This window comes from Opisthocomus hoazin, chromosome 3, assembly GCF_030867145.1.
Source record: "Opisthocomus hoazin isolate bOpiHoa1 chromosome 3, bOpiHoa1.hap1, whole genome shotgun sequence".
NCBI lineage: Eukaryota > Metazoa > Chordata > Aves > Opisthocomiformes > Opisthocomidae > Opisthocomus > Opisthocomus hoazin.
Window position 1 is genome coordinate 804731 of NC_134416.1, and position 25286 is coordinate 830016.

A 25286-nucleotide genomic window follows, 5' to 3' on the forward strand; every position below is an offset into this window, starting at 1 on the left:
GGCAAGGGCAGGGTCCTGCCCCTGGGGAGGAACAACCCCAGGCACCAGGACAGGCTGGGGCGGAGCTGCTGGAGAGCAGCTCTGTGGAGAGGGACTGGGAGTGCTGGGGGACGACAGGGTGACCAGGAGCCAGCAGCGTGCCCTGGGTGCCAAGAAGGGCAACGGGATCGTGGGGTGCATGAGGAGGAGTGTGGGCAGCAGGGCGAGGGAGGTTCTCCTGCCCCTCTGCTCTGCCCTGGGGAGGCCCCATCTGCAGTGCTGGGTCCAGTGCTGGGCTCCCCAGTTCAAGAAAGATGAGGAGCTACTGGAGAGAGCCCAGTGCTGGGCTCCCCAGTTCCAGAAGGACAAGGCACTACTGAGGAGAGTCCAGTGCTGGGCTCCCCAGTTCAAGAAAGATGAGGAGCTACTGGAGAGAGTCCAGCGGAGGGCTGCGAGGATGAGGAGGGGACTGGAGCATCTCTCCTGCGAGGAGAGGCTGAGGGAGCTGGGCTTGTTCAGCCTGGAGAAGAGAAGGCTGCGAGGGGACCTTCGAAATGCCTCGAAATATCTGCAGGGGGGGGGTCAGGAGGACGGGGCCAGACTCTTCCCAGTGGTGCCCAGCGACAGGACAAGGGGCAACGGGCACAAACTGGAGCAGAGGAAGCTCCAGCTGAACCCGAGGAAGAACTTCTTCCCTCTGAGGGTGCCGGAGCCCTGGCCCAGGCTGCCCAGGGAGGCTGTGGAGTCTCCTTCTCTGGAGATATTCCAGCCCCGGCTGGACGCGGTGCTGTGCCCCCTGCTCTGGGTGACCCTGCTTGGGCAGGGGGCTGGGCTGGGGGACCCACAGAGGGCCCTGCCAACCCCCACCATTCTGTGACTCTGTCCCGTGTTGGCCGTGCGGGAGCGCAGCCCGGCTGCGCGCTGCGAGGACGCTCAGGACCTCCTGCCCCAGCCCGGACCCCGAAGCGGGAGGTGCCGGTGTGGCTGAGGAGGACACGAGGAGGTCCCGACCGGGTGTCCCCGGCCCTGGGGAGCAAACCCCGAAGCAGCGACGGTGCCGCTGGGTAGGGCAGGAGCGGGGGCTCAGCCCTGACAGGATCCCGTGGGGACGGAGACGCCTGGGCCACCGCGGGAGGACACAGTGGGATCCACGTCCCCCCCTGATCAGTCCCCAGCACTGGGATCCACGTCCCCCCCAGTCCAATCCCCAGTAGTGGGATCCACGTGTCCCCAGCCCAGTCCCCAGCACTGGGATCCATGTCCCCCCCCATCCCACTCCCCAGCACTGGGATCCACATCCCCCCCAGCACTGGGATCCATGTCCCCCCCCCCAGCCCACTCCCCAGCACTGGGATCCACATCCCCCCCAGCCCAGTCCCCAGTACTGGGATCCACATCCCCCCCCAGCACTGGGATCCACGTCCCCCCCCAGCCCAGTCCCCAGCACTGGGATCCACATCCCCCCCATCCCACTCCCCAGCACTGGGATCCACGTGACCCCAGCCCACTCCCAACACTGGGATCCATGACCCCCCCAGTCCAACCCCAGCACTGGGATCCACACCCCCCCCGTCCCACTCCCCAGCACTGGGATCCACGTCCCCCCCAGCCCACTCCCCAGCACTGGGATCTACGTCCCCCCCCCATCCCAGTCCCCAGCACTGGGATCCACATCCCCCCCCAGCACTGGGATCCACGTCCCCCCCCCGAGCCCAGTCCCCAGCACTGGGATCCACATCCCCCCCAGCACTGGGATCCACGTCCCCCCCCCGAGCCCAGTCCCCAGCACTGGGATCCACATCCCCCCCCAGCACTGGGATCCACGTCCCCCCCCAGCCCAGTCCCCAGCACTGGGATCCACATCCCCCCCCAGCACTGGGATCCACATCCCCCCCCAGCACTGGGATCCACATCCCCCCCCAGCACTGGGATCCACGTCCCCCCCCAGCCCAGTCCCCAGCACTGGGATCCACATCCCCCCCCAGCACTGGGATCCACGTCCCCCCCCAGCCCAGTCCCCAGCACTGGGATCCACATCCCCCCCCAGCACTGGGATCCACATCCCCCCCAGCCCAGTCCCCAGCACTGGGATCCACATCCTGCCCAGTCCAATCCCCAGCACTGGGATCCACGTCCCCCCCCCAGCCCACTCCCCAGTACTGGGATCCACATCTCCGCCAGCACTGGGATCCACCTCCCCCCCATTCCACTCCCCAGCACTGGGATCCACGTGACCCCAGCCCACTCCCAGCACTGGGATCCATGTCCCCCCCCCCAGCCCTCTCCCCAGCACTGGGATCCACATCCCCCCCATCCCAATCCCCAGCACTGGGATCCACGTCCTCCCCCAGCCCTGCAGCACAGAGGAAGGAGTAAATTCCTCCCAGCTGGAGCTTCTTAGCAGACCAGTAGCCCCAGCCATCGCCTCCCACCCACGCGGCGCGGCTGCCCCCCGTGTCGCCGACACGCGGCCCCCGGCGAGCCCCGTCGTGCCGGCGAGCGCGGGGGAGTCTGGAGCCCCGGCACGAGGGGCTGCCGTCACCCGGCCTCGCGTCTGGAAGTTGTTCTTGGACAGGGCCTGGGCATTCCTAGACGCGCATTCCTGGCAGCCGGAGAGCCTCGTAGGAAAGAGTCTTGCCTTGAAAATATCCGGTCCACGTGGAGGAGAAAGGGGACGGGGCAAGCTCAGCCCTCCCACCCCGCACCCCGGAGACGGCGGCGGCGTGCCCCGGGTGCTGGATCTGGGGTGCGTGAGGAGGAGTGTGGGCAGCAGGGCGAGGGAGGTTCTCCTGCCCCTCTGCTCTGCCCTGGGGAGGCCCCATCTGCAGTGCTGGGTCCAGTGCTGGGCTCCCCAGTTCAAGAAAGGTGAGGAGCTACTGGAGAGAGTCCAGTTCTGGGCTCCCCAGTTCAAGAAAGATGAGGAGCTACTGGAGAGAGTCCAGTTCTGGGCTCCCCAGTTCAAGAAAGATGAGGAGCTACTGGAGAGGGTCCAGTTCTGGGCTCCCCAGTTCAAGAAAGATGAGGAGCTACTGGGGAGGGTCCAGTTCTGGGCTCCCCAGTTCAAGAAAGATGAGGAGGTACTGGAGAGAGTCCAGTTCTGGGCTCCCCAGTTCAAGAAAGATGAGGAGCTACTGGAGAGAGCCCAGCGCAGGGCTGTGAGGATGAGGAGGGGACTGGAGCATCTCTCCTGTGAGGAGAGGCTGAGGGAGCTGGGCTTGTTCAGCCTGGAGAAGAGAAGGCTGAGAGGGGACCTTCGAAATGCCTCTAAATATCTGCAGGGTGGGCGTCAGGAGGCCGGGGCCAGACTCTTTCCAGTGGTGCCCAGCGACAGGACAAGGGGCAACGGGCACAAACTGGAGCAGAGGAAGCTCCAGCTGAACCCAAGGAAGAACTTCTTCCCTCTGAGGGTGCCGGAGCCCTGGCCCAGGCTGCCCAGGGAGGCTGTGGAGTCTCCTTCTCTGGAGATATTCCAGCCCCGGCTGGACGCGGTGCTGTGCCCCCTGCTCTGGGTGACCCTGCTTGGGCAGGGGGCTGGGCTGGGTGACCCCAGAGGTCCCTGCCAACCCCCACCATGCTGGGATTCTGTGCTGGCCGTGAACCACGCCAGGACGCTGTGCCCCCCGCGACGTGACCGCAGCCCAGGCTCCCGCTCCGCACCCCCAGACGCGCTTCCCGTGGGAGCGGGGTGCTGGAGGGGTCCGGCGCGAGCACCAAGTCCGCGGGGTGGGAAGCCTGGGGGCCAAGGTGACCCCAGGAAAGCCACCCCACTCCGCAGGGCCGGTAGCCGGGCAGGGCAGGTCCCGCAGACGGCGAGACGCAGGTTTAGCCGCAGCACGGCCCAGCGCCGGGGTGCCGGGAGCAGCCATGGCAGGCAGCAGCTCCTCCGCCGCGGCGCGGTGCCGTCACCGCCGGCAGCCAAACCGAGCTTCCAGGTAATCAAGCCACGGCAGCGGGGAATTTCAGGCTCCTCGGCCACGGCTCGGCAGCCGCGGCCTCCCCGGGAGAGGCCAGGGACCGGCCAGGGCCGGGAAGACGCTGCCCGAAGCGGGACATCATGGAAGCTCTCTGGGAAGCCAGGAGAGCCACGGAGCCAGCGCTCAGGACGCTGCGGATGGAAGGTGCTAGAGAAAAGTCAGATCATGAGCGGAGTTAAACAAAAGCAGATGCCCTACAGGTTTCCAAGCCCGGTGCTGTGGAAGGAGATGACAGTGGCTTGGATTTCAGAAGCTGCTGAGATCTCTGAACCGCGGCAGCACGCTGCGAAGGTGCGAACCCCTCGGAGCGACGGCACCCCGCGCTGAGCTCCGGCTGGGGAGCGGGCTCGGGGACGCGCCGGCGAGAAACCCGAGACCTCACGGCAAGGACATGAGGAAGAACTTCTTCCTGCTGAGGGTGACGGAGCCCTGGCCCAGGTTGCCCAGGGAGGCTGTGGAGTCTCCTTCTCTGGAGATATTCCAGCCCCCCTGGACGTGGTGCTGTGCAGCCTGCTCTGGGTGACCCTGCTTGGGCAGGGGGTTGGGCTGGGGGACCCCCAGAGGTCCCTGCCAACCCCACCATGCTGGGATTTGGTGTGACTGGTGGCCGGAGGGGCATGGGCCCCCTGCCACAGCTCACATTTTGGGAGGTTACGGGGCTGAGCCAGCTCCCTGCCAGCTCGGGCACAGCCTGCTCCGGTGCTCGGAGGTCCACGGGTTCCCCGGACCCATCCTGGGTGCGGGGTCCCACTCCCACGCCGTAGGGACTGCTCTGTGCCATGGTGATTCCCACTGCCTGGTCCTGGAGGAGGAGGTTGATGGCCTTCACGGGGGCCAAACCTCGCTGCAGCGAGGGGCCAGCTCAGAAACCCCCTGGTTTCCTTTGGTCTCGGGCCTGGGCACAGCCAGCCAGGACGGCCCTGCTGAAGCATCGGCCGCGGGGGGCTCAAGGGGACCCTTGCTCGACCCCCCTAGCCCTCTGTCCCTGGAGGAGCCTGCTTGAGCCACCCATGTGGGAGCAGGAGCGGGTTGGGGCAGGTTGCAAAGTCGACCCTGCCAGCAGGCGATGGTTTCTGCGGGCTCGGCAGAGCCGGTGCGGTTACGGGGACAGGTTATGGGGACAGGGTACGGGGACAGGTTACGGGGACAGATTACGGGGACAGGGTACAGGGACAGGGTACAGGACAGGTTATGGGACAGGGTACAGGACAAGGTATGGGGACAGGTTATGGGGACAGGATACGGGGACAGGTTATGGGACAGGGTACGGGGACAGGGTATGGGGACAGGGTACAGTACAGGTTACAGGACAGGTTACGGGACAGGATACAGGACAGGTTATGGGGACAGGTGACAGACAGGATACGGGGGCAGGGTATGGGGACAGGTTACAGAACAGGTTACGGGACAGGTTACAGGGACAGGGTACAGGGACAGGGTGTGGGGAGAGGTTATGGGGACAGGATATGGGGACAGGGTACGGGGACAGGTTACAGGACAGGGTACGGGGACAGGGTACAGGGACAGGTTATGGGACAGGGTACAGGGACAGGGTGTGGGGAGAGGTTATGGGGACAGGATATGGGGACAGGGTACAGGGACAGGGTACGGGGACAGGTTAGAGGACAGGGTACAGGACAGGTTACAGGGATAGGGTGTGGGGACAGTTATGGGGACAGGTTATGGGGACAAGATACAGGGACAGGGTACGGGGACAGGTTATGGGGACAGGGTATGGTTCAGGTTGTGGGACAGGTTACAGGGACAGGTTATGGGGACAGGTTATGGGACAAGGTATGGGGACAGGGTACAGGGACAGGGTACAGGACAGGTTACAGGACAGGTTATGGGACAGGGTATGGGGACAGGTTATGGGGACAGGTGACGGACAGGATACGGGGATAGGGTACGGGGACAGGGTATGGGGACAGGTTACAGGACAGGTTACGGGACAGGGTACAGGGACAGGGTGTGGGGACAGGTTATGGGGACAGGTTACGGGGACAGTGTACAGGGACAGGGTACAGGGAGAGGTTATGGGGACAGGTTATGGGGACAAGATACAGGGACAGGGTACAGGACAGATTACGGGGACAGGGTACAGGGACAGGTTACAGGACAGCTGATGGGGACAGATTACGGGGACAGGTTACGGGGACAAGTTAAGGGACAGGTTAAGGGACAGGTTACGGGGACAGGGCATGGGGCCAGGCGCAGGCTCCTCACCCACACCCCGCCATTGGGCTGACCGGGACAGAAACGCCGTCCTTGCTCTCTGGGCAGGAGACCGGAGCGAACGGCGGCAGCGGGCACGCAGCGGGCGGGAGGCGTGCAGGCAGCAGCTCCTCAAGGGTTAACGCCTGCCCTGCCAGCAGCAGCAGCAGTGGCAGCAGCAGCAGCAGCAGCGGCAGCAGCAGCAGCAGCAGCAGCGGGACACGTGGATCTGGTCTTGCTGCGGGAAGCGAGCGCGCTCAGGGGCTCTCTTCGCAGGGACTAATCCTGACCAGGACCCCGTTGCCCCGGCCCGGGGGTGACGCAGCCCCGGTCCCCAGCCCCGTCCCAGGCACACGAACCCCGCAGACACGGGGCTGGGGGAGCCTCCCGCCCACCCCAGCACGGAGAATCCTCCGGTGACCCTCTGGGAGCCCCCCGGACCCCGCCACCCGTGCCCACCTCCCCGTCACCGCTGTGCCAACGCCAGCGACGGGCGAGCACGCTGCACGCGTCTCCGTGTGCCGCGCCGGCGGCCGAAGCCGGAGCTCCCATCCCGGCCAGCTCGGCCGCAGCCCCCCGGGCGTGGGCAGGACCCCCCGGCTGAGCCCCAAAGGGTTAAATCCCCCCCACCCCCACCCCGGGGATGGAGGGTGAGCTCAGGTAGGCTGAGCTTTCGGGAGCTGGGGCTGCTGGAGGAGGGGCCTGGCTGACCACTGCTGCCGCTATAAAACTCCCCGTTTGCTCCCGCCACGCTCCAGACTCTTAAGATGCACATGTGTGGGGAGGGGGGAGAGGCAGCCCTCCCCCCCAGCAGCCCTTAACCCCTTCCCCGCGGAGAGAGCCGGCGGGGAGCTGGGGAAGGGGGACCCCCCGCCTCAGCGCCTCCCACCCGGAGCCCACCCGGCGAGGGCGACGAGAGCCGGGGCTGCCGCGGGACCGCGGCCGGGGAAGCGGCATGAGAGCGCGGAGCTGAGGCCGGCGGCAGCGGGAGGAGGTCGGCAGAGCGCGGCGGTGGTCCCCACGCGGCTTCCCCGGCGTCCCCTGGCCGCCCCGCCATGTCCTTCGCCATGCTGCGCTCGGCCCCCAGCCGGTACCTGTACCCCGAGATCAGCATGCTGTCCGAGGACGAGGAGAACGGCAGCGAGAGCTCCGGCTCCGACGAGAAACCCTACCACGACGGCTATGGCATCAAGGCCGGCAAACGGCGGAGCGGCAAAAAACCCAACCGGATCAACCGGGAGCCCCGGCAGCGTCACACGGCCAACGCGCGGGAGCGCGACCGCACCAACAGCGTCAACACCGCCTTCACCGCCCTCCGCACCCTCATCCCCACCGAGCCGGCCGACAGAAAGCTCTCCAAGATCGAGACCTTGAGACTGGCCTCCAGCTACATCTCCCACCTGGGGAACGTGCTGCTGGTGGGGGAGGCGTGCGGCGACGGGCAGCCGTGCCACACCACCCCCGCCTTCTACCACCACGGCGGCGGCAGCCCCCCGGCCCGCGACGCCGAGAACTCCCAGCCCAAACAGATCTGCACTTTCTGCCTCAGCAACCAGAGGAAGCTGGTAAGTGGCCGCCCGCGGGGTTTTCGGATGGTGGGGGACCCCCGGGCGTCCCCAGCCACCCCCATGCCAGGAGGGGGTTGGGGAGCGCCGGGGCTCCGCTGCCATCGGGCCGGGGATGGATGGCGGGGAGAGGCGAAGCAGCGCCGGAGAGCACGCCAGACCCCCGCCGGCGAGCCCCGAAACGCAGGCGTGGAAAACACGGTGCCCCCCAAGTCTAAATTCGCCGCCCGAAGCCCCCCCAGCAGCCGCCTCCGCGTCTCGCAGGCGTCTGCCGGAAGGCAAAGGGCGAGGGGAAGGGGGAAACCCCCGGAGGGCTCGGAGCGGGTTTCAGGAGGTGGAAATCTGCGGCGCCGGGGAAGGTCTGGAGCGAGAGGCGAGGGCGGTTTGGGCGCAGGGCTGGCCGCGGTGGGGGGTCCCAGCCCCTCGGTGCCAGCTCTGCGTGCTCAGCCACCGGCCCGGTGTCCCCGGGTTGGGGACGGGGCAAAGCCACGGCACGGGGATGCCCCTGAAGCACCCCGGGGATGGCGGGGACGGGCAGCTCGGGAAGCGGGACGGAAGCTGCTCCGTCCCAGCGGACCCTCGCCGGCGGCACGGCGAGAGCAAACCCGGCCGTGGGTGCCATGCGGGCAGCTCTCGCCCCGCACACGCCGGCACCGGCCCCGCGGGCACCGGGAGGAGGCGGCTGGGCAGAGCTGGGTTTTCATTTCAAACCCCGCTGGGTCTCCGGCTCGGTGCGGACGCTCTCGGGCAGGGCGGAGGTAACGGAGACGCGGCAGAGGCGTGGGGACGGCGGCCGGAGCCAGGCACGCACGCTCCGGTGCTTGAACCCGCTTCACCCCGGCGAGGAAGTCTTCGTGAAGGATTCAAGGCTCATTAAGCGCCGAGCGGCGGCGGTGAAACCAGTCACAGAATCACAGAATCACAGAAAAGTAGGGGTTGGAAGGGACCTCTGGGGGTCACCCAGTCCAACCCTCCTGCCCAAGCAGGGTCACCCAGAGCAGGCTGCACAGGACCTTGTCCAGGCGGGTCTGGAATATCTCCAGAGAAGGAGACTCCACAACCTCCCTGGGCACCCTGTTCCAGTGCTCAGTCCTGAGCCAAACTCTTGACAGCTTGAGTATCTCGGAGCAGGAAAGCCCCAAACCCCGTTAATCCCCCGCGCGCGTCCTTTCCAGTTCACCGGAGAAGGAGACAGAGCCCGGAGCGGGAGGGAATCCCGTCGGGAGTCTCTGCGTCCGCCGGGATCGACGCGGTGAAAGCCCAGGGCATCACAGGGCTCCTTCCGCGCGGGCGCTGGGGACCGGGCGCGTCCCCGGGGCCCGGCTGTCACCAGCACCCAGGGGCGAGGGACGCGGCGTGGCCCAGCCAGCGCTGCCCCGGATTGAAAACGGGGGCTGCAGGCGGGGAAGGTCCCTCAGGGCTGAACTGGAAAACTCCCCCGTGTCCCAGTGAGCAGCCACAGCTCCACAGACCCAGCGCGCTCCCTCTGATTTGGCATTGCCACTTCGGCACCAATTCCTACAAATTCCCATCGCCACTTCGGCACCAACGCCGATAAATTCCCATCATCACTTCGGCACCAATTCCGACAAATTCCCATCACTGCTTTGGCATCAATTCCTACAAATTCCCTTCACCACTTTGGCCCAATTCCGATAAATTCCCATCGCCGCTTTGGCATCAGTTCCTACAAATTCCCGTTGCCACCTTGGCACCAATTCCGATAAATTCCCATTGCCACTTCTGCACCAATTCCTACAAATTCCCTTCACCACCTTGGCATCAATTCTGATAAATTCCCACTGCCACTTCTGCACCAATTCCAATAAATTCCCATCACCCATTTTGCATCAGTTCCTACAAAATCCCCTTGTCACTTTGGCACCGACGCCGATAAATTCCCATCGCTGCTTTGGCACCAATTCCTACAAATTCCCGTTGCCACCTCGGCACCAATTCTGCCAAATTCCAAACAACGCTTTGGCACCAGTTCCAATAAATTCCCACTGCCACCTTCGCATCGATCCCAATAAATTCCCATCGCCGCTTCGGGATAAATTCTGATAAATTCCCTTCACCACTTTGGCATCAGTTCCTACAAATTCCCGCTGCCACTTTGGCACCAATTCCAATAAATTCCCATCGCCGCTTTGGCATCAGTTCCAACAAATTCCCATTGCCACTTTTGCTTCAGTTCCTACAAATTCCCGTTTTCACATTTGCACCAATTCCAATAAATTCCCATTGCCACTTTTGCACCAATTCCAATAAATTCCCATCGCCGCTTTGGCATCAGTTCCAACAAATTCCCATTGCCACTTTTGCTTCAGTTCCTACAAATTCCCGTTTTCACATTTGCACCAATTCCTACAAATTCCCATCGCTTCTTTGGCACCAATTCCAATAAATTCCCATTGCCGCTTTTGCACCAATTCCAATAAATTCCCATCGCCACTTTGGCACCAATTCCAATAAATTCCCATCGCCCCTTTGGCACCAGTTCCAATAAAATCCCGCTGCCACCTTCGCATCAATCCCAATAAATTCCCATCGCCCCTTTGGCACCAAATCCGATAAATTCCCATTGCCCGAGGCCGACGCCAGCCCTTCGCCCCGGCAGCCCCTCGGGGACCCCCACCCACCCACCCATCCCACGAGGGAGGGAGGCAGAGCCGCTTCTCCCCTCGCCGACGCGCTGCGCCGAGCTTGGGGGAGAGCAGCTTGAGCCTATCGGAACCGAAACCGGCGCGCGGTGCCGGGTGCTGAGGTCAAGGCAGCCCACCCGTCCCCGGCAGCAAGGCCTGCTCCCCGGCCATGTCTTCTTCCTCACGGGCGATGACGTGGTTTCAACCAAGGTGGCCTTGGGGTACGCGATTCTGCCCTCCGTGCCGAGCCACGGGAGGCTGCCGCCGACCCACGGAATATTTTGGACTAGATGACCTCTGGAGGTCCCTTCCGACCCAAAACTTTCTATGATTCTATGACTCGAAGTTCCGTCTGAAGATGAGGAAGAACTTCTTCCCTCTGAGGGTGACGGAGCACTGGCCCAGGCTGCCCAGGGAGGCTGTGGAGTCTCCTTCTCTGGAGATATTCCAGCCCCGCCTGGACAAGGTCCTGTGCAGCCTGCTCTGGGTGACCCTGCTTGGGCAGAAGGGTTGGACTGGGTGACCCACAGAGGTCCCTTCCAACCCCTGCCATTCTGTGATTCTGATTCTGTGATTGAATATTTGGGGTTGGAAGGGACCTCTGTGGGTCATCTAGACCCACAACTCCGAGGGGGAAGCCGATGCCGAAAGCCTGAGAGAGGCAGGAGACGGCACACGCGGCGCTGAAGCCCCTCGAGACCAGATGCCACCTTGTCCCCGGGCACCTTGGCCAGGAAAGCAGGAGGAGCGGGAAGGTCGTGGGCGAGGGTTTGCGGTCGCCGTGAGCAGGACCCATTGATGGGGAGAAACGGGGTGTAGGAATCACAGAATGAATCACAGAATGGTCGGGGTTGGAAGGGACCTCTGGGGGTCACCCAGTTCAACCCTCCTGCCGAAGCAGGGTCACCCAGAGCAGGCTGTAGAGGACCTCGTCCAGGTGGGTCTTGAATATCTCCAGAGAAGGAGACTCCACAACCTCCCTGGGCAGCCTGGGCCAGGGCTCCGTCACCCTCAGAGGGAAGAAGTTCTTCCTCGGGTTCAGCTGGAGCTTCTTCTGCTCCAGTTTGTGCCCGTTGCCCCTTGTCCTGGCGCTGGGCACCACTGGGAAGAGTCTGGCCCCGTCCTCCTGACCCCCACCCTGCAGATATTTAGAGGCATTTCGAAGGTCCCCTCTCAGCCTTCTCTTCTCCAGGCTGAACAAGCCCAGCTCCCTCAGCCTCTCCTCGTAGGAGAGATGCTCCCGTCCCCTCCTCATCCTCGTAGCCCTCAGCTGGACTCTCTCCAGTAGCTCCTCCTCTTTCTTGAACTGGGGAGCCCAGAACTGGTCTCTCTCCAGTAGCTCCTCATCTTTCTGGAACTGGGGAGCCCAGAACTGGACTCTCTCCAGTAGCTCCTCATCTTTCTTGAACTGGGGAGCCCAGAACTGGACTCTCTCCAGTAGCTCCTCATCTTTCTTGAACTGGGGAGCCCAGAACTGGACTCTCTCCAGTAGCTCCTCACCTTTCTTGAACTGGGGAGCCCAGAACTGGACAGAGTACTCCAGATGAGGCCTCACCAGGAGGCACGAGATGCCACGCAGGGGCTCTTCCGAGCGAGAGGGGTCGCAGGACGGAGCTCGGGTGGGACCTCTGGGGCTGTGGGCACCCCACGGGGCAGCCGAGTAGGGCAGCGAACCTTCTGCAAACCCTTCCTAGATGATCCTACAACTCGCCGATCCATCGCCTCATCCCAATTTTGCTGGCTGAGCAGCACCCTGGCGGGCAAAGGGGCTCGCCCGGATTCACGCTGCGTGACTAAGCCTCCCCTCGCGCCAAATGTCCCCGCGCCTCAGCCCAGGGACTTTCCTACAGCGGGCTGAAAACAACACCACCTCCCTGGAAAGGACCTTCTCTAAAGTGACTCATGGGTCGGCGTCTGCCGCCCGCCGGAGAAAGGCTGAGCTCTGCCAACGGGGCCGCCGGCTGCTCCAGTTCATGCCAGTTCCCCTCCCCAGTTTACCCAAAAATGCCTAAAACCCACAGGGGACAAGGCCTTGGAGACGGGAGACAGGCGGAAGGGAGGGGGTCACCGTGCCGGTGGGAGCATGGCACGCGCCGCAGGACAACGCGCGGGCGGCTGGCGGTGACGGACGGGACGGTCCCTGGCATTGCCGGGGAGCGAGCGCTGGGAGAGGGGGACCGGGGCCGTGGTGCCCGGACACCCCGTCCCTGCCAGCCCATGGTGGGGCTTGGGCTTCTCCAGGCTTTCCTTGGTGGCTGCCACCCGTGCCATCGGACACACAGTGCCGGTGGGGAAAAAAAACCCAGGCGTTTCTCCTCCGGCGACCGCATGGGCTGGGAGAGCTGCCGGCGCGGGGCTGCGGGGTGGAGCGGGCTTCTTCAAATTCCCAAAAGTCCAAATCCACCCAAGGCCTCTTGCGGAAACTGCTCCGGGGCTGAGGACCTTCACGGCGTCCCCTGCGCGCCGACAGCCCTCACAGAGCGCTCGTCCCCACTGCCCGCGTCGCGTAGAGCTGGGAAGGACCGGGGGGAGAGCGGGCCTGGGGACACGAGATGTGGGGCAGGGTCTGTGGGGCAGTGCTGTGGTGGCACAGTGGTTAATGGGATGAGGGACAAGCTTCCAGCCTGGACAACTCCATCACGGGTGGACCTGCTGGAGAGCAGCTCTGTGGAGAGGGACTGGGAGTGCTGGGGGACGACAGGGTGACCATGAGCCAGCAGCGTGCCCTGGGTGCCAAGAAGGCCAAGGGGATCCTGGGGTGCATGAGGAGGAGTGTGGGCAGCAGGGCAAGGGAGGTTCTCCTTCCCCTCTGCTCTGCCCTGGGGAGGCCCCATCTGCAGTGCTGGGTCCAGTTCTGGGCTCCCCAGTTCAAGAAAGATGAGGAGCTACTGGGGAGAGTCCAGCGGAGGGCTGCGAGGATGAGGAGGGCACTGGAGCATCTCTCCTGCGAGGAGAGGCTGAGGGAGCTGGGCTTGTTCAGCCTGGAGAAGAGAAGGCTGCGAGGGGACCTTATAAATGCCAACAAATATCTGCAGGGTGGGGGTCAGGAGGACGGGGCCAGACTCTTTGCAGCGGTGTCCAGTGACAGGACAAGGGGCAATGGGCACAAACTGGAGCAGAGGAAGCTCCAGCTGAACCCGAGGAAGAACTTCTTCCCTCTGAGGGTGACGGAGCCCTGGCCCAGGCTGCCCTGGGAGGTTGTGGAGTCTCCTTCTCTGGAGATATTCCAGCCCCAGCTGGACGCGGTGCTGTGCAGCCTGCTCTGGGTGACCCTGCTCGGGCAGGGGGTTGGGCTGGGGGACCCCCAGAGGTCCCTGCCAACCCCCACCATGCTGGGATTCTGGGATCCTTGGGAGCAGGAGCACGCGTTTGCACGGCGAGCAAACCGGGGAGGGGGCACTGAGACCACCCGGGAGCTAAAAGCGGGGCAGGCGCCGCTCGGGGAGGGCACGGAGCGGTACCTGCACGCTGGCCGTCCGGCACGGAGGAGCTGGAAGGTGCCGGCAGGGGATCGGTGACCGCCGGCTTCGTGCCAGGGGCCGGCACGCAGGGTCCTCCGAGGCTTGGCCAACGGGCTGGGGGGCTGGCAAGGACCCCGGCCACGGGCACCGGGAGAGCCCGGCGGAGAGCCGAGCCTCGGGGACGCAGAACGGCTGGCGAAGGGTTTTGAGGGCGGCCTCGACCGAGCGGGCTCGTGGTTCAACACCGAGTGAGGAACTCGCAGCCTTCGTCCGGGGTGAGAGCGGCGGCGAAGAGGAGGAGAGGAGGAAGGCCTCCAGCGCTGGCACAGCCGAGGCAGCACCACGGCTCAGCACCCGCGGCCGAGCCCCGGCACGGCAAGAAGCTGGGGAGCTCAGCGCCCGCATCGCCACGTCCTTCCCCACCGCCGCTCTCCACGTCCCCCCGGCCGCGGCCCGGAGCAGGGTCACCCTGCCACCCAGCCCAGGGGACAGCCACGGCTCGGCGGGGACGGCAGCCCGGGCTCACCCGCAGGTTTTGTGCCAAAAGAGCCAGAATTGGGGCTTGGGGCGGCGCTGGGCTGCCGGCGCGGTGCCGGGGAGCGGATGGGGGTCCGTGTGCACCCCCAAAAGCCTTCTGCGAGCCGCCCCGAGCCACGGGCAGAGCCTGGGAGCTCAGCGCCTCGCCCCAGCGCCGTCCCCCCACGGTATCTCCGAGATGGGACGGCTCCGCAGCCCCGTAATTTACTGTTCCTGCTGCACTTAATGGCAGCGGAAAGGCAAGGTGATAGGGGAAAAAATATGAGGCGGGATTTTCCGAATCCCCATTTCCTCTCCAGACAGCACAAGAACTCCTGGGGCCTGAACATCTGGGAAATTTAATTTTACCGTTTCGGAGCTGAACTCCCCTTCCCCTCCCCTCCCCACCCCCGGTAACAAAGGAAGAGTCAGAGCAGGGGCCGCACGTGCAGCCGTGGGGGAGGCTGCGCCACGGCCAGCCCAGCGCCGTCGCCTCGGCCGGGCCACGCCGGCGAGCCACGGGCCGGGGAGGTGGGAACGTCACCCAGCTCCTGGTCCCCGGGCGGAACGACCGGCGCCCAACCCGGCCAAACTGCAGACAGCCACCGGTCACACTGAATCCCAGCATGGTGGGGTGGGCTGGGACCTCTGGGGGTCACCCAGTCCCACCCCCTGCCCAAGCAGGGTCACCCAGAGCAGGGGGCACAGCACCGCGTCCAGCCGGGGCTGGAATATCTCCAGAGAAGGAGACTTCACAGCCTCCCTGGGCAGCCTGGGCCAGGGCTCCGGCACCCTCAGAGGGAAGAAGTTCTTCCTCGGGTTCAGCTGGAGCTTCCTCTGCTCCAGTTTGTGCCCATTGCCCCTTGTCCTGTCACTGGGCACCACTGGAAAGAGCCTGGCCCCGTCCTCCTGACCCCCACCCTGCAGATATTTAGAGGCATTTCGAAGGTCCCCTCTCAGCCTTCTCTTCTCCAGGCTGAACAAGCCCAGCTCCCTCAGCCTCTCCTCGCAGGAGAGATGCTCCAGTCCCCTCATCATCCTCGCAGACCTGCGCTGGGCTCTCTCCAGTAGCTCCTCATCTTTCTTGAACTGGGGAGCCCAGAACTGGACTCTCTCCAGTAGCTCCTCACCTTTCTTGGACTGGGGAGCCCAGAACTGGACTCTCTCCAGTAGCTCCTCACCTTTCTTGGACTGGGGAGCCCAGAACTGGACTCTCTCCAGTAGCTCCTCGTCTTTCTTGAACTGGGGAGCCCAGAACTGGACTCTCTCCAGTAGCTCCTCATCTTTGTGGACGCAGAACTGCAGATGGGGCCTCCCCAGGGCAGAGCAGAGGGGGAGGAAGTGGAGGGGGAGTCCCATCAGACCGCACATGAGGAGCACCAGCTCTGTCTGCGCACACCTGGCTTGGGTGGTGGTGGTGCTGGTGGCAATGGTGGTGCTACTGGTGCTGGTGGTAGTGGTGGTGGCAATGGTGGCAGTGCTGGTGCTGGTGCTGGTGGTAGTGGTGGTGGTCGTGGTGGCAGTGATGGTGCTGGTGGTGGCAGTGGTGGCAGTGATGTTGCTGGTGCTGGTGGTAGGGGTGGTGGTGGCAGTGATGGTGCTGATGGTGACAGCGGTGAGAGTGATGGTGCTGGTGGTGGTACCAGTGATGGTGGTAGTTGTGACAGTGATGGTGCTGGCAGTGATGGTGCTGGTGGCAGTGATGGTGCTGGTGGTGGTGGCAGTGATGGTGGTAGTGGTGGCACTGATGGTGCTGGCAGTGATGGTGCTGGTGGCAGTGATGGTGCTGGTGGTGCTGGTGGTGGCAGTGACAGTGCTGGTGCTGGTGGTAGTGGTGGCACTGATGGTGGTGGTGGTGGCAGTGATGGTGCTGGTGGTAGCTGTGGCAGTACTGGTGGTGGCAGTACTGGTGGTGGCAGTACTGGTGGTAGCGGTGGCAGTGATGGTGCTGGTGGTAGTGGTGGCAGTACTGGTGGTGGCAGTACTGGTGGTGGCAGTACTGGTGGTAGCGGTGGCAGTGATGGTGGTGGCAGTACTGGTGGTGGCAGTACTGGTGGTAGTGGTGGCAGTACTGGTGGTGGCAGTACTGGTGGTAGCGGTGGCAGTGATGGTGCTGGCAGTGATGGTGCTGGTGGCAGTGATGGTGCAGGTGGTAGTGGTGGCAGTACTGGTGGTGGCAGTACTGGTGGTAGTGGTGGCAGTGATGGTGCAGGTGGTAGTGGTGGCAGTACTGGTGGTGGCAGTACTGGTGGTGGCAGTACTGGTGGTAGCGGTGGCAGTGATGGTGGTGGCAGTACTGGTGGTGGCAGTGATGGTGGTAGCGGTGGCAGTGATGGTGCTGGCAGTGATGGTGGTAGTGGTGGCAGTGATGGTGCTAGCAGTGATGGTGCTGGTGGCAGTGATGGTGCAGGTGGTAGTGGTGGCAGTACTGGTGGTGGCAGTGATGGTGGTAGCGGTGGCAGTGACGGTGCTGGCAGTGATGGTGCTGGTGGCAGCGATGGTGCTGGCGGTTGTGGCAGTGGCGGCAGTGATGGCGCTGATGCTGGTGGGACTGGTGGTGCTGGTGGCAGGCGGCTGTTCCGGCGCCCGGGGAGCGCAGCCTGGCTGTCACCGCGGGGCTGCCCGTGCGGGCTCGGTGACGGCACGGGGAGGTTTCCCGGAGCCGCGGGCCGGCAGGGACGGGTTCGTGCTGCCAGGGCCTGAGCGCAGCTGACACGGCCCCGACCGCAGCGCCTGGGGCTGCAGGAGCCCCGAGCCGGGCGCCGAGCTCGACAGCTCAGCGCAGAGGGGCTCCGTCCCACCTCGGGACGCGGGCGGCCGGATGAGCGGGGGGCTCGGCCGGGGGTCCCCAGCCACGCCGATGGCGAGGGGAGTCCCCGGGCAGGGGAAGGCACCTGCAGGAGCAGGGCTACGGGGCCGACCAAGCGCCAACGCGGGGAGGAGCGAGAGGCTCCCGGGCTGGAGCCAGCGTCCTGGCACAACTCCCAGCCCCAGGTGTGTTTTTTTAACTTGGCCTTCTCCTCCTCCTCCTCCTCCTCCTCTGCAGAGCAAAGACCGGGACAGGAAGACGGCGATTCGGAGCTAAGACGATCACGGTTTTGAGGAAGGACACCACGGGAGGAGCAGAAGGAGGAAGGACGGAAAAGCCACACACACAAAACCACAGCCACGGACACTCCTGCCTTCACCCTGCTGCCGGGGAGAGCGGCACGGCGTCGCCCCGAGGACCTTACCCCGACCCGGACACGCGTCCTCCTGGCTCGGCGGGGTGACTGCGGACGGCAGACGGACGCGGGGACAGCGGGACTTTGCAGGACGGCTCAGAGGAACGCCGGCTGCGCAGGGACGCTCCGCGACGGCGCAGGCAACGCAGCCGAAGGGGCACGGGACCCGCTCCGGGGCTCCTTGGGAGTCCCTGCCCCGGTCCCTGCGGATGCCACGCACGGCGGGTCCCGGGGGAGAGCCGGCGCTCGGACGTGCCCCGTGCCGGGTCGGACTCGAGCAGCGCTGGTGACACCGCGTACGGAAACACCCCGCTCTCCCCGTCCCCTCCCAGCTTCGGGCCACTCCGCGCCCTGAACTCTGAGTCCCGGGGTGCTGCGTTTGTCGAGTTTAATCAATACATGCTGGTGTTTCATGTCATTGATATGATAATATAAAGCCTGAGCAATTTGTATAATTAAAAATGAATATGGTTCAGACTCACGCCACGGAGCTGCCCGTCCTTCCACAGCCCCCAGCAACCCCCCCCACGCAATAAATCTCTGGTCCCACGCTCACCCACGCTGGCTTTGAACGCCGTCCGCGCAGCAAGCGACCGAGCCGGCGCTCAAGGCTGGCTCCAGCCCCTCCGCCTGCCCCCCTGCCCTCGGGACCGAGCCCCGGCGCAGGGGTCAGGGTGGGGGGGACCCTTCCCTTCCCGCAGGGTGACCTGGGGCGAGCCCTGACGCCCACGGGCCACGCTCGATCCCAGCAGGACAGCGGGGCAAAAAAGGGGGGACGCGGTGAAAAGCAGACGCTGCAGCTGAGCGGAGCTTCCTGGGGAAATAAATGACACCCGCGGGCCCCGGCGTCTCGGTGCTCTCGCCCCGAGATCTCACGGGCTGCCACGCGGCTACGAAATGCTCCTTCCGTCACCAAAACGGCCTCGCGAGGTTACGAAAAGCGCAGGATGGAGTCGGGGTTGAGCCCCATCCGCGGGCGAGGGGCTGCTCGGCTGCCAGCCCCTCCTCGCTCGCTCGCACGGCGCGGGAGCCCGATGGTGCTGAGCCCCGGTGCTGAGCGGCTGACGAAGCGTTGAGGCCCCGGCGAGGCAGAGACACGAGCAGACAAAACGCCGGCTTCTCCCTCGCCCCGACATCGGCAGCTGGGCTGCGAGAGGGACCCGGGGTGCTGGCACCGACAGCTGGGATGGGCGTAACGATCAGAGTCCCAGCATGGTCGGGGTTGGCAGGGACCTCTGGGGTCACCCAGCCCAACCCCCTGCCCAAGCAGGGTCACCCAGAGCAGGGGGCACAGCACCACGTCCAGCCGGGGCTGGAATATCTCCAGAGAAGGAGACTCCACAGCCTCCCTGGGCAGCCTGGGCCAGGGCTCCGTCACCCTCAGAGGGAAGAAGTTCTTCCTCGGGTTCAGCTGGAGCTTCCTCTGCTCCAGTTTGTGCCCGGTGCCCCTTGTCCTGTCGCTGGGCACCACTGGGAAGAGTCTGGCCCCGTCCTCCTGACCCCCACCCTGCAGATATTTAGAGGCATTTCGAAGGTCCCCTCTCAGCCTTCTCTTCTCCAGGCTGAACAAGCCCAGCTCTCTCAGCCTCTCCTTGCAGGAGAGATGCTCCAGTCCCCTCCTCATCCTCGTAGCCCTCCACTGGTCTCTCTCCAGTAGCTCCTCACCTTTCTGGAACTGGGGAGCCCAGAACTGGACTCTCTCCAGTAGCTCCTCATCTTTCTTGAACTGGGGAGCCCAGCACTGGACCCAGCACTGCAGATGGGGCCTCCCCAGGGCAGAGCAGAGGGGGAGGAGAACCTCCCTCGCCCTGCTGCCCACACTCCTCCTCATGCACCCCAGGATCCCGTTGCCTTTCTCACCACCCAGGGCACGCTGCCGGCTCATGGTTAACCTACGGAGCTGTGCCACGGGCCGGGCCCCCGGTGCAGGCGACGGCTGCCGTGCCAGCCCCGCGGCGTGCTGGCACCCCGGCCGGGTTCCCTCACCGCTCGGATGCACCAACGCCAGCGGCCGCTCGTGCCAGGGCTTGGCCTCACCGCCCCGGCGCCGACGCAGCGGGAAGAGGCCGTTTCGCTTCGCGTCGAGCGGTTCGGGTGCCGGGTCCGACGCGCCCGGTGCTTCCCTCGCAGGGAGCCCGGCTGGGCGCAGGGGTTTCGCGTCAGGAGCTGGAAGCGCTGCGCTTCACAGAGATGGAAATTTGTTGTATTTTTAATTTCAGCATTCGTGGTTTCAAAGTTGGAGAAAGAGGTTTGGAAAGCCTCCCTGCCTCTCCGGCGGGGCTCAAAGGCGCACACGAGCAGCGCCGGCTGCTGCTGAAACGCAAATTCGGAGGCGCTGGGGAGGAAAACTCCGATTCAGTGGAGTCCTCCCGAGTCCCGCGGACGAGGCCGTAACGCTCAGCGCCCAAGCGACGCTTCACCAATTCCGAGGGACGCTGCCAACTCGTCCCCACCCACGCGGCGGCGGCTGCGGTCACGCCGGGACAGGCGGTGGGCGCTCGGGCGAAGCGAACCGTGGCAGAACGGTGCCGGCGATCGGCAGGGTCCCGCGCGCAGCTGCAGCGTCCGAGCCGAAGCGAAGCTGCCGCGCCGCTGCTCAGCGCCAGCACGGGGCGGAAGGCACCGGCTTCGTCCGCGGGATGAAGAAGAGGAGGGATGAGCAGCAGTCAGTGCCCAAGCAGGGTCACCGAGAGCCGGCTGCACAGCACCGCGTCCAGGTGGGTCTGGAATATCTCCAGAGAAGGAGACTCCACAGCCTCCCTGGGCAGCCTGGGCCAGGGCTCCGTCACCCTCAGAGGGAAGAAGTTCTTCCTCGGGTTCAGCTGGAGCTTCCTCTGCTCCAGTTTGTGCCCATTGCCCCTTGTCCTGTCGCTGGGCACCACTGCAAAGAGTCTGGCCCCGTCCTTCTGACGCCCACCCTGCAGATATTTAGAGGCATTTCGAAGGTCCCCTCGCAGCCTTCTCTTCTCCAGGCTGAACTCAGCGCCAGCACGGCGCGGAAGGCACCGGCTTCGTCCGCGGGATGAAGAAGAGGAGGGATGAGCAGCACTCAGTGCCCTGGCAGCCGGCGCGCCGCGCATACCTTGGCAGGCGGCGGCTCCCAGACGCTGCCACCGGATCGCGCGGGGCCTCTTCCAGCCGCGCATTCCTCTCCCAGCTCAGCACCGCTGGGCTCTGCCCTGCCCGGGGACGCGGCCCTGTCTGGGGGGAGCAGGGAAAAAGCGCCAGAGCCGGCCAGGAAGGGATGTGCGTGCCCAGGGGCAGCTGCGGGACATGCAGCTTTCCCTCTGCCTGAACAGCTCTCACCAGCACCGGGCAAAGCCAAGGACGGGTTATGTCACAGGATCCCAGCATGGTGGGGTTGGCAGGGACCTCTGGGGGTCCCCCAGCCCAGCCCCCTGCCCAAGCAGGGTCACCCAGAGCAGGCTGCACAGCACCGCGTCCAGGCGGGGCTGGAATATCTCCAGAGAAGGAGACTCCACAGCCTCCCTGGGCAGCCTGGGCCAGGGCTCCGTCACCCTCAGAGGGAAGAAGTTCTTCCTCGGGTTCAGCTGGAGCTTCCTCTGCTTCAGTTTGTGCCCGTTGCCCCTTGTCCTGTCGCTGGGCACCACTGGGAAGAGTCTGGCCCCGTCCTCCTGACCCCCACCCTGCAGATATTTAGAAGCATTTCGAAGGTCCCCTCGCAGCCTTCTCTTCTCCAGGCTGAACAAGCCCAGCTCCCTCAGCCTCTCCTCCTAGGAGAGATGCTCCAGTCCCCTCCTCATCCTCGTAGCCCTGCGCTGGGCTCTCTCCAGTAGCTCCTCATCTTTCTTGAACTGGGGAGCCCAGAACTGGACCCTCCCCAGTAGCTCCTCACCTTTCTTGAACTGGGGAGCCCAGCACTGGACCCAGCACTGCAGATGGGGCCTCCCCAGGGCAGAGCAGAAGGGGAGGAGAACCTCCCTGGCCCTGCTGGCCACACTCCTCCTCACGCACCCCAGGATCCCACGGGCGATCATTTGGCTGACGGGTGTGACAGTGCCACAAAGCTGCTCTGCTGGCAGCAGGCCCGGGGTCTCCGCTGCAGCTCCTGTCCCTTGGACCGTGTCTCAGGCGACCGAGGGCGGGTGGCACCGCAGGGGCTGGCTGTCGGCCCCCGAAGCCCTCCCTCCACTCCTCCCTCTGCATCCGACGGGCGCTGGGAATCGCTCCCGGAGCTTCCAGCGCGGCTGGGGGCTGCGCTGGGGCAGGGTTGGGTGCGGAGCTGCGGGGCTGTGGGAGCTCCAGCGCTGCTCCTCGTCCCTCCGAGCCGACGGACGTGGGCAGACGTGCGAATCCTGGAGCTACCTGTGACTTCAGAGAGCAAATATGTGGTGGAAAACTGCTGGGCGCCCGGGCAGGCCCTGTCGCAGAGATGAGAGTCGTTCCCGCACGGCTCCCCACGGACGTCCGACCGGAGAGCGCAGGCAGCCGCCCGAGCCGGGAGGGATTTTCCACCGGTCCCGGGAGCTTTCGCCTCGTGCAGGGTGGGACATTGCCCCGCTGGCATCGGGAGCGGGGCGACTGCGCCGGGGAATGGACCCGGCTGCTGCCTGCGCTCACGGGCTCTGCCCGCACGAGGTTTGAGTTCAGCCAGGGCCAGGGCAGGGTCCTGCACTGGGGAGGAACAACCCCAGGCACCAGGACAGGCTGGGGCGGAGCTGCTGGAGAGCAGCTCTGGGGAGGGGGACTGGGAGTGCTGGGGGACGACAGGGTGACCAGGAGCCAGCAGCGTGCCCTGGGTGCCAAGAAGGCCAAGGAGACCCTGGGGTGCATGAGGAGGAGTGTGGGCAGCAGGGCGAGGGAGGTTCTCCTGCCCCTCTGCTCTGCCCTGGGGAGGCCTCATCTGCAGTGCTGGGTCCAGTGCTGGGCTCCCCAGTTCAAGAAAGATGAGGAGCTACTGGGGAGAGTCCAGCTGAGGGCTACAAGGATGAGGAGGGGACTGGAGCATCTCCACTACGAGGAGAGGCTGAGGGAGCTGGGCTTGTTCAGCCTGGAGAAGAGAAGGCTGAGAGGGGACCTTCGAAATGCCTCGAAATATCTGCAGGGTGGGGGTCAGGAGGCCGGGGCCAGACTCTTCCCAGTGGTGCCCAGCGACAGGACAAGGGGCAACGGGCACAAACTGGAGCAGAGGAAGCTCCAGCTGAACCTGAGGAAGAACTTCTTCCCTCTGAGGGTGCCGGAGCCCTGGCCCAGGCTGCCCAGAGGGGCTGTGGAGTCTCCTTCTCTGGAGATATTCCAGACCCACCTGGACGCGGTGCTGTGCCCCCTGCTCTGGGTGACCCTGCTTGGGCAGGGGGCTGGGCTGGGGGGTCCCCGACACGGGGTCCCCGGCTCCTCTGGCAGCACCCACGTGTCCCCGCACGCCGCTGCGCCCGCGACGGGAGGCCGGTGCGTGGCTGCCGCCGCTCCCAATCGCTTCCATACGCCTCCCCCAGCCCCTTCTCCGTCGCCCCCCGGCAACGCGTGCAGCTGGCGAGCTATTAAAATACTGCAGGTGAAAATTATAGGGTAGCCAGTAAAGCCTTCCAGAGGTCTCGGAGAAGAAAGGAACGGGGTCTTTAAACACACCTTCCTGGCGGCTGGGGAAACAGAGCGGCCCCAGGGCGTGCTCAGCCCTCCGAGCTGCGAGGCTTGGCCAGCTGCAGGGCCAGGGGGGCTCGGGGACCCCTTCCCCTCGCCTGACCCCCGGCATCGCTCCATGGGCACCCCTTCCCCTCGCCTGACCCCCAGTATTGCCCCCTGGGCACCCCTTCTCCTTGCCTGACCCCACCATCGCTCCCTGGGTACCCCTTCCCCTCGCCTGACCCCCACCATCGCTCTCTGGGCACCCCTTCCCCTCGCCTGACCCCCAGCATCACTCCCTGGGCGCCCCTTCCCCTTCCCTGACCCCAATATTGCCCCCTGAGCACCCCTTCCCCTTCCCTGACCCCCACCATCGCTCCATGGGCACCCCTTCCCCTCGCCGGACCCCCAGCATTGCCCCCTGGGCACCCCTTCCCCTTCCCTGACCCCACCATTGCTCCCTGGGTACCCCTTCCCCTCGCCTGACCCCCACCATCGCTCCATGGGCACCCCTTCCCCTCGCCCGACCCCCACCATCGCTCCCTGGGCACCCTTTCCCCTTCCCTTCACCCACCATCGCTCTCTGGGCACCCCTTCCCCTCGCCTGACCCCCACCATCACTCCCTGGGCACCCCTTCCCCTCGCCTGACCCCCACCATCACTCCCTGGGCACCCCTTCCCCTTCCCTGACCCCACCATCGTTCTCTGGGTACCCCCTCCCCTTCCCTGACCCCCACCATCGCTCCCCGGGCACCCCTTCCCCTCGCCTGACCCCCACCATCGCTCCCCGGGCACCCCTTCCCCTCGCCTGACCCCCACCATCGCTCCCCGGGCACCCCTTCCCCTCGCCTGACCCCCACCATCGCTCTCTGGGCTCCCCTTCTCCTCGCCTGACCCCCACCATCACCCTCTGGGTACCCCTTCCCCTTCCCTGACCCCCACAATCACTCCCTGGGCACCCCTTCCCCTCGCCTGACCCCACCATTGCTCCCTGGGTACCCCTTCCCTGACCCCACCATTGCTCCCTGAGCACCCCTTCCCCTTCCCTTCACCCAATATTGCCCCCTGAGCACCCCTTCTCCTTCCCTGCCCCAATATTGCCCCCCAGGCACCCTTTCCCCTTCCCTGCCCCCAGTATTGCCCCCCGAGCCCGGCGCAGACACCGGTCCTGCGACCTCGCCGGAAGCGCGAGGATGCAGAATCCAGAATCATTCTGGCGACCTCCAAGGTCACCAAGTCCAACCGTCACCCCAACCCCCCCGTGCCTGCCAAACCCTGTCCCCAAGGGCCACATCCAGACGGGTTTTGGACCCCCCCAGGGATGGGGACTCCCCCACTGCCCTGGGCAGCTGCTCCAACGCCCGACCGCTCTCCCAGGACAGACATTTGTCCCCATGTCCCATCTGAACCTCCCCTGACGCAGCTCGAGGCCATCGCCTCTCGTCCTGGCGCTGGTTCCTGGGGAGCAGAGCCCAACCCCCCCTCCCTGCCCCCTCCTCTCAGGGAGCTGCAGAGAGCGAGAAGGTCTCCCCTCAGCCTCCTCTGCTCCAGCCTGAGCAGCCCCAGCTCCCTCAGCTGCTCCTCATGGGGAGGAACAACCCCAGGCACCAGGACAGGCTGGGGTGGAGCTGCTGGAGAGCAGCTCTGGGGAGAGGGACTGGGAGTGCTGGGGGGCGACAGGGTGACCAGGAGCCAGCAGCGTGCCCTGGGTGCCAAGAAGGCCAAGGGGATCCTGGGGTGCATCAAGAAGAGTGTGGGCAGCAGGGCGAGGGAGGTTCTCCTGCCCCTCTGCTCTGCCCTGGGGAGGCCCCATCTGCAGTGCTGGGTCCAGTGCTGGGCTCCCCAGTTCAAGAAAGATGAGGAGCTACTGGAGAGAGTCCAGCGCAGGGCTACGAGGATGAGGAGGGGACTGGAGCATCTCTCCTGCGAGGAGAGGCTGAGGGAGCTGGGCTTGTTCAGCCTGGAGAAGAGAAGGCTGAGAGGGGACCTTCGAAATGCCTCTAAATATCTGCAGGGTGGGGGTCAGGAGGACGGGGCCAGGCTCTTCCCAGTGGTGCCCAGCGACAGGACAAGGGGCAACGGGCACAAACTGGAGCAGAGGAAGCTCCAGCTGAACCCGAGGAAG

General features: G+C 65.2%; 2 protein-coding genes across 2 annotated transcripts in view; one reads left to right on the forward strand and one right to left on the reverse strand.

Annotated features, from left to right (window-relative positions):
• The window catches only part of BOP1 (BOP1 ribosomal biogenesis factor), an 82998-nt gene that overhangs the window by 9288 nt on the left and 48424 nt on the right, over positions 1 to 25286 (reverse strand). The window lies entirely within an intron of this gene.
• Positions 7223 to 17458, forward strand: SCX (scleraxis bHLH transcription factor). Its single transcript, XM_075415417.1, has 2 exons — positions 7223 to 7732; positions 17401 to 17458. The coding sequence occupies exons 1-2, from the start codon at positions 7223 to 7225 to the stop codon at positions 17437 to 17439; spliced, it is 549 nt and encodes a 182-aa protein (XP_075271532.1). The 3' UTR covers positions 17440 to 17458.